Source organism: Adiantum capillus-veneris, chromosome 3 (genome assembly GCF_014529385.1).
Source record: "Adiantum capillus-veneris isolate H3 chromosome 3, ASM1452938v2, whole genome shotgun sequence".
NCBI lineage: Eukaryota > Viridiplantae > Streptophyta > Polypodiopsida > Polypodiales > Pteridaceae > Adiantum > Adiantum capillus-veneris.
The window spans coordinates 70562852-70571076 of record NC_140933.1 but is presented as its reverse complement, the minus strand read 5'-3'; the positions used below and the strand labels follow the sequence as shown (position 1 = coordinate 70571076).

The window sequence follows — 8225 nt, the reverse complement described above, 5'->3', positions numbered from 1 at the left end:
CTAGTTCATCTACTACTATGATTAGCATTTATAAGAGATATGTTATTGTGGCTCTAGTGGAAGAAATCTCCTCGACCCATTCCCAATTTTATGACCGCCACCTCTACCGAGTGTCAAGTGCATAGGCCATTCATCCAAAGCAAAGAATGAAAACAAGGACTGTTCCAGAACTGCCGGCTATCTAACTACACCAATATGAAGGGCACAAGTGAAGATCAAAACTAGAGCAAGTGAGCATCTGTCCAACATTCTGGAGCACCTCCTTATAATTTCCAACAGGAGAAGTACATGCCACAAACCCAAGGCGTGCTGTCCCACCAAACATCATATCATGGGTACACCACAATATAGTCACAACCATATCACTTTTGAAAATATTCTCACCAAAAATAAGTTTAGAAGATGTATTCATGCATACTTACAATAAGGACACTCCCGTTTTAGCTTCTCACTGGTTAGAGACGGTTTTCCCATTGAACTAGTGAATTTGGTGAGATTTGGAACAACTTTATGTATAACTTATTTTAGTGAGAATCTTCATCAAAGTGATTGTAATGTGACCATATCAATAATACATTATCACCCACGAAAAGTCACGACTCACATGTGCACCGGTTATTTGTCTTATATATAATGATGCCAAGTCTTTTTGTAACGATGCCAAATGTGGCATTGCTGCATAAACTGATGCACGTGTGACCACATCCTTAATCTTACTAAAGCTAACGAAAGCAGCATGGCCCTTGCACATACGGACACAAACTGAGGCTGTTGAACGGGCCAAATAAAAACACGGATTCAAAGGATAATAGACAATGTAAGATTTTGAAGGCCACAGAAAAAGGGTGACCATAATATTGAGCGAGATGACACACGTTGAAAGTTCACTGATCACTACTTGGCGTCCATCTCTCCTGCTGAAGCGACTTTGGTGGCGGGGACGAGCCGGGGAGCATGGCATCTCTTGTGAAAGCTCCTGCATCCCCGTGCACCGCTTCCACCACTGCTCATTTCCAGCAGAGTCTACCGCAGCAGAGTCGGAGTTTGCCATTCTTGAGTCGCTCTGGCACAGGTACGCTACTGTTCTTCACATCGTCATGAACTGGAAGAGACAGGGTGGATGATTCGCTCCCACTGTGGTTTTTCCAAGTTGTTTAAGGGCTGGATCTTGCTTTTTCCGAGGTTTTGTGGTCATGGTTGCTTGCATTGCCTAACCTGGGCTACCTGCATTGTGTGTTCTCTTAAGGGCTGTAATGTTTCTTGTCGATTATGTCATTTGGTAGCAATGGTCAAGCAGCCTTTCAGGTGCTTGGAGGAGGCTTGCAGCCACAGAAAAATGCGTATGCGTTCTCTTGATGGTCTGAAGCTGCAGCGACTCCATCGTTTGCTGGTAGATAATATGATAGTGCAGTACCGGTTAAGCAGCCTATGTGTGCATTGACATACTGCTTGCACTTTCGGTGACTGAGATGAGGCTTGCGTCCACATCCACAACTAAACCGCTCATGTGGCAGACACAACGTTCTTTCAAAGAAGCAATGACTCCATTGCTTGCTTGGAGTAATTGCTTCTTTGTAAGTGCCTTTACAGTGACTCCTGTTATAAATCATAAGATAGTGCAATACTGGTGTCCCAATGTTTCTTCACGGTGACCACAGACTGCCTTTGTATGAATGAGGGTGATTGCAAGCAAAGAGTTGGCATATTCTTGTGTCCAGAATGGTGTTGACATGTGGAATCATGTAATAATGAGAGGGAGTTACTGCAGTAGATACGGTTCCTGGCTCACATATCTTCTACGGGTCCTCCTGGGCTTCCTTTATAGGGCAGAATTTGAGCTGCTAGATATCTGTTCGCAACTATTTCGGTCCTTGACTGATGTCCAGCTTGTTCACTATGCCTTGTGATTTGTGAGTTTAAGCATGAAGGGCTTGCATACAATGGGTCCTGTTTGATGTGCAGGCCTAGAATCTGCTTGCAACTATTTTGGTTCTTGGTTGTTTCCACCTTGTTTGCTATGCTGCATTGTTCTCATACGGTCTGTGATATGTGCGTTTAGGCATGCGAAGGGCTTGCATATAATGTATCTTGTTTGATCTGCAGGCTTAGCACTCTCCTCCAGTGCCTATCAGTGTAGCAGTTCAAAGTCTTCATTTGTGGGACTCCAAACAAAGCTTGAGAATCTCATCTTGCATTCGTCTTCAGCCACTGGATCGGGCAGTACCCGGGCAGTAGTTTCCATGTCAAAACCAGTTATTCAGTTTATCAAAGGCGTGAACGAGCAAACTATTCCTGATGTTTCTCTTACAAGATCTAAAGATGGGACTAATGGAGTTGCAACTTTTAGCTTTGAGCAGCCGTCAGTTTTTGATGCTGCTGGAGAGTTGAGGGACATCACAGGGCTTTTCATGCAAGATGAAGAGGGTGTTCTTTCAACAGTTGATGTCAGTGCCAAGTTTGTTAACGGAAAACCTTCAAGGATTGAGGCTCGGTACATAATGAGAACATTGAAGGACTGGGACAGGTTCATGCGCTTCATGGAGAGATATGCCGAAGCCAATGGTCTTGGATTTGTGAAGAAGTGAATAGCAGAGCCTGTGTTTTTTTGACATCCTTTCTGCACCTTGTGCCTTATACTCAATTTCAAGAGGAATATATTGTAATTCTCCATGTAATTTGGAAAGAGAGTGAGTATTGCAGTGCATTTTTCTCTCTCACTACAGCAGGCAGTGCTGAGGAATGTCAGCTTTGGCATGTAACAGGGAACATGCACATGGGCATTGATGAGAAGTGTGTGTCCTCCCCTTGGCCGTCTTTGTATGTTGGTTTATACTCTTTAAAGTATATGTTCAAGTGATGATTCCACAAGCTGCCTGCCAGATATTTATGGCTACTGACTCTCTTTTATTTTTGAAAGAAGGAAGAGGGGAGGGGGGTTATCCCATCAGGAGGTGCTTGAGCGATCTAATAGAGAAGCTTTAATTCAGGCGCCATAGCTGCCTATTTTATGAGACACGAGTACGCCCGACCCCCCTAGCTCACTCATGAGCACGACGCTATCTCTCTCTCATTTCTATATTCTCGCTTAAATGTCTTGTGCACATACATATGTGTGTAAGTGTATATGTGTGTAAATATATGTATGTATGTGTATATACGTGTGTGAGTGTATATATATGGATTATGTGTATTGTTATCTTTATCCATATCTCTGTGATACACATCACATTCTCTCTATCTCTCCCTTGTCATCGATTCCCCCCCCCCCCCCCCCCCCCCCCCTTCTCTCTCATCACATAGATCATGTTGGCCCTGAAAGACATTAATATGACTTTGTGTGTATGTGTGTTTTTTTTTTTTTGGGGGGGGGGGGGGATTTATGCTATATGTAGGTTCTACAATGTGGTAATCAAATAGATTTCTAAGGAGCTCTATAGTAGAGCATTAGAATCATGTCGAAGTGTCTTCCACATGTTGAGGCTTGTCGATGCTTGCTATTACAAAATAAAAGATTTTTTACCCATAGTGATCCAGATCCACTCCACATTCTCTCTCACACCCTATCACTCTTTGTGGGTATATGCGTGTGTCTCGTTCCCTCTCATTTATTCCCTAGACCTCATAATGATAGATAAAACATCAAGACCTTATTGTAAGATCTGGTACTCCTACATTATCATTGCATTAGTCTAATTGACAAAGCCTGAAGGGTTGTCTGTCTCAAAGATGTTAACAAACCATGTAGAGAGGAATTGGCATCTCCAATGGATATCTTTGCATGGCACGTCCTGTATGAGATTGATACAAACCACCACATCCTCGGAAGGAGAGTCCTTCTACCATGATATACTCACATAAGACCCAAAGCACAAACTCCACACATATGAAGAATTCAAATGGCTATAGTGAAAATGAGCCATGAGTTTTTGCACCATATGTAGAGATAGAGATGGACATGCGCAAATGAATAAAGAGAAGAAAATGGAAACCCATTTTTAATGTACTTTCTTTTTCAAACAATCATGTATGAAGTCTCCATAGTACATTATAAAGCAACTCATAGAGGCATTAGATCATGCAACCACACTTCTCCACTTATCTTTTCATGAACTCTTAAGTATCACATATTTGTGTTAGTTTCTATGGTGTCCAACACATATTTTCTTGTATACACCTAATAGAGATAGGAGCCCAAAGTGAAAGTTTACTATGAGATGAGAAGATATGAGATCGTGGTTATGGTGGAGCTTGAATAGAAAACTGAGGACATTCTCATAATTAGAGAGACATTGTTCCTCAAATTTTTGGATGATGTCTCACAACCATTTCCTTGGAAGAATGATCACTTCATAAGGTTTGAGTCTCATTCCTAGCTAGCTTGTAAAAGTCATGAGGGCATTATGGGAGAACGTTCGATACTAATGAAATGTCTCCTTCAAAATATTAAGTAATATGAAAGATATATGAATTGTGAGGTACGAACGTAAGAACACCGACATTTCTTTAAAAAAGATCGAGTAGTCCTTTGAAATGATGGTGTCTAGGGGAAAAAAAGCATCTGTTAAAATGGCTCATGCAATGTGGTATAGTCTCAACTCTCATAGACTAATGTAATAAAGATTCCTGGATCAAAGCTATAGAGCTATACATGGGTAGATGTTCCACTAATAAGACAAAATACAATGGTGATCACCAAACCCTCGAAGTTGTGTGTTTGACTTCAGACCATATATTCCATATGTTTTCCCTCATATATATTTTTTTAGGACGTCATATAATGATCGTGTTTCCCATAGGCATCGAGTAACACTCTCTTGGAAGGTCATGAGCTAGAGCAATGCATTGCCAAACTTCATACATAGCCACTTGTATGTGAAAATGAAAAAAATTAAAACTTCCTTTGGGAGAGGACCTTGCAAAAGACATGCACCACCGTGTTTTCACCTGAAAATAAAAATAACATCCATATGAAGTAATCTACACACATGAAAATCAAGAAACAACTACATCCTTTGGAAAATTATATTAGCAGAAAGATGGGAAGCATCTAGGATGGCTCATTTCTCACATTTTCCTACCAACTTCTCTCTTGGACAGTCTAGGGGAAACTTCAAGGCCATTGTTTGCCTTTGTTACAAGGCCATCCATTGAGCATTTTCCTCTTCTAAGCTATGAGGAACATGGGAGACTGAGAGAGACAGAAAGTCACTTGTTGGAGATAAAATTTTGAAATAGTTAATTTCTTTACTATGGGTTCTTGTCTTCTTTTCACCATACATACACCACATCACATTAATCAACCCCCATGTCATGCCTTGACGCAAACACTCTTGTGTACTTCTCTCGCCTATTTTTAAGGCCTTGTGCAGCCTTCAGTGGCACCATTGTTTAGGGAAAACCTTTATCCCAAACTTATGCAAATCCCTTTAAGTCAAATGATAAACCTAGTGGACAAATAAAGGTTCACACATCAAGTTGATTGAAATTTTCATAGCATGGATGGAATCAAAAGTGTATCAAAAAGACCCAACGCCCATAATATATATCCAAGCTGCAACAAAATCATGTTCTACTTGAATGCAAAGAACACTATATATGTACTTTCTCCCACGAGATATCAATTGTTTTTGCTTGCTCTTAGTGCAAGTTTTGGCGAGGGCTTGTGACTTATGAGACCTTATATTATCGTATGAGATGCACTCTAGTGGAACCCCCTAGCCTTTCCACACTACCCGAGCTCCCTCTCTGCATCCACACACTCCACCATTGCCCCATCCTTGCTCTCACATCCCTACTCACTCTGCTCTTGTTTACCTTGATTATCTAAGAGCGATTTGCAAAATGGAGAAAGGAGAAGCATGCCACTTGGCATTGGTTGATTGGAGAGGAAACGGTAGAAGGCAGAGGCTAAATTTAGCGCGAGCTTCATGGAAAAAAACAATACTGTCTGCTTTCGTCGCACCAAAGAAGGCAAAGGACGAGCGATATGGGAAAGTGGGCGAGCTTGCAGGGGGTGGTGAACCAGCCCTCGCTTGCTGTCCGGAATGGCGTCTCTTGGAATGCGCTGATTGCGGGATACACACAATTGGAGCAGGGACAAAAGGCTCTACACTGTTTTCAACATATGCAAAGTGATGGCCTCTATCCAGATGAAATCACCTACGCATGCTTAAAATGTGGTGCACTTCAAAAAAGCATAGATAGTGCGTGAGGAGCTTCCTGACTAGAATGCCGTCTCTTGGAGTGCATTGATTGCGGGATGAACACAACAGAAGTAGGGCCAGATTACTCTTAAGCTATTATTAGCGGATGCAAAGCGAGGGCCTCCCTCGTGATGCCATCATATCCGCGTGCATCTTGAAGGCATGTGGCTCTACGCAGGTGCGCGAAGAGCGCGCGCGCGCGCACACACACACACACACACACACACACCGCAAAGATCTGGACTGTTTTTTGCTGCATCTTGAAAGCCTCCAGCAATCATCTAACGTGCAGCTTGAAGGCATCTCGCATCATGCAGGATGTTGGTATGGGCAAAAGAGTTTACGATGATCTTGTTAGTTAGAGCACACCGTAGCCAAGGAGAGAGAGTATATCAGGTGCACGGCATAGAGAGAGAGAGAGAGAGAGAGAGAGAGAGAGTCAGCAAAGCTAGCTTCCTGTCCGAAATCTTTCTCTTGGAGTGCATTGATTGCGGGATATGCCCAATAGGGGCAGGGCCAAGAGGAATAAGAGACAATCTACCTCTCCACGCCCGCAAGAGGCTAAGAAGCCTAAGCACTCACGAGATACTCCATGTGGGTCTCTCAGCACTGCCGATTTTGAGCGTGCGAAGAAACACAATTTGTGCTTTAGATGCCTTTCGGACCAACATAACAAGAAACATTGTCCTCTTTTGCAAGGCAAAGAAAAAGCCATGCACACTGTGCAACGCCTCACATTAGATTCATCTCCTAAATATTGTGGTATAGAGGTTCTTCATATGGAAGAAAAGCAGAAGTGTTGTGTGTCTGCTTCAATGTGGCAGCCCACCTTTGGCCCCCATGATTTGATTCGCATGCATGGCACTATTAACGGACAACGTGTTCGTATCTTAGTGGATGATGGTGCAACTCATAACTTCTTGAACTATAAGCTAGTCAAGAAATTGAAGCTTACACAGACTCCCTGCTCTCACAAGTATGTGGTGGAGAAGATGTCTGGGAATGATAAAGAAGTATGGGACACGGTAGTTCAAGGGGTTGAGCGTATTGTTCAAGATCATACGATGACCCTTGACTTCCAAGTTATGAACATGAACCATGTTGTTACAGTTTTAGGAGGATATGCTACGAGCGTACGTTAGCAAGAAGCAAACCAATTGGAAAGGCTACTTAACTATATTGGAATTTTCTTATAATAGTTCAAAGCATGTGACTACAGGGTTTAGTCCATTTATGCTTTTATATGGATTTCAATCTAGATCACCCGTTACGGTGGGGTTGACTAAGGAGAAGATACAACAAGCGAAGGATTTTCTCCAAGACCATTTTGACATGCTTCGAGTTGCTCAACAGAATGTTAAGCAAGCTCAAGATCGATATAAGAAGTACGCAGATGAGCATCGTCGTCTTGCTACTTTCGAAGAAGGAGACAAGATTTTTCTCAAAGTTTCGAAGCATTCAAAAAGTCTGAAAACGGGAAAAGTTGTTAAACTTTCACTACATTATTGTGGACTGTTTACCATTTTCAAACATATAGGTCAAGTGGCCTATAAGTTAGCTCTCCCAGAGCACTCACGAGTTCATCCCGTTTTTCATGTTAGCCGTTTACGAAAACAGCTAGGACAGAATGATAACGTCATTGACAGAGGTGTGTTAGTTGATCTTATCGAACCGCCAAGCATTCCTCATGAGCCCGAAAAGATTTTGGATTCTCATGAGCTTTGCACCAGACATCATGTCAGACGACAGGTGTTGGTAAAATGGCTAGATAGACCTGAAGAAGGTTCTACCTGGGAGAATATCTCCGCACTTAAGAAACATTTTCCTATGTTCGTTTTCAAGGACGAAAATGATTCTCCAAGGGGGGGGGGTAATGTAAGGAAATGGGTCCTATGGGCAAGGCCACCGGCACGGCCGGACAGTGTGTACGCTAGGGGGAGGCTATAAAATAGCACGGTTGGGTGGAGACTAGCACACGCATTACCACCGCCCTTTCAGTATGCCAAATGTGGTGCACTTGAG

At 42.5% G+C, this 8225-nt stretch overlaps 1 protein-coding gene across 1 annotated transcript; it reads left to right on the top strand.

The window, feature by feature from the left end:
• Positions 1–889: 889 nt before the first annotated feature.
• Positions 890–2868, top strand: LOC147461071 (photosystem II reaction center Psb28 protein-like). The gene is made up of 2 exons (XM_086508699.1): positions 890–1072; positions 2104–2868. The coding sequence occupies exons 1-2, from the start codon at positions 955–957 to the stop codon at positions 2583–2585; spliced, it is 600 nt and encodes a 199-aa protein (XP_086364825.1). The 5' UTR covers positions 890–954; the 3' UTR covers positions 2586–2868.
• The last annotated feature ends 5357 nt before the right edge of the window (positions 2869–8225 follow it).

Bases quoted from the DNA above. Each gene is read 5' to 3' on its own strand.
- LOC147461071 (XM_086508699.1), top strand. From the start codon at position 955: ATGGCATCTCTTGTGAAAGCTCCTGCATCCCCGTGCACCGCTTCCACC. The intron at 1,073-2,103 runs GTACGCTACTGT...TTTGATCTGCAG, and splicing joins CTTGAGTCGCTCTGGCACAG to GCTTAGCACTCTCCTCCAGT.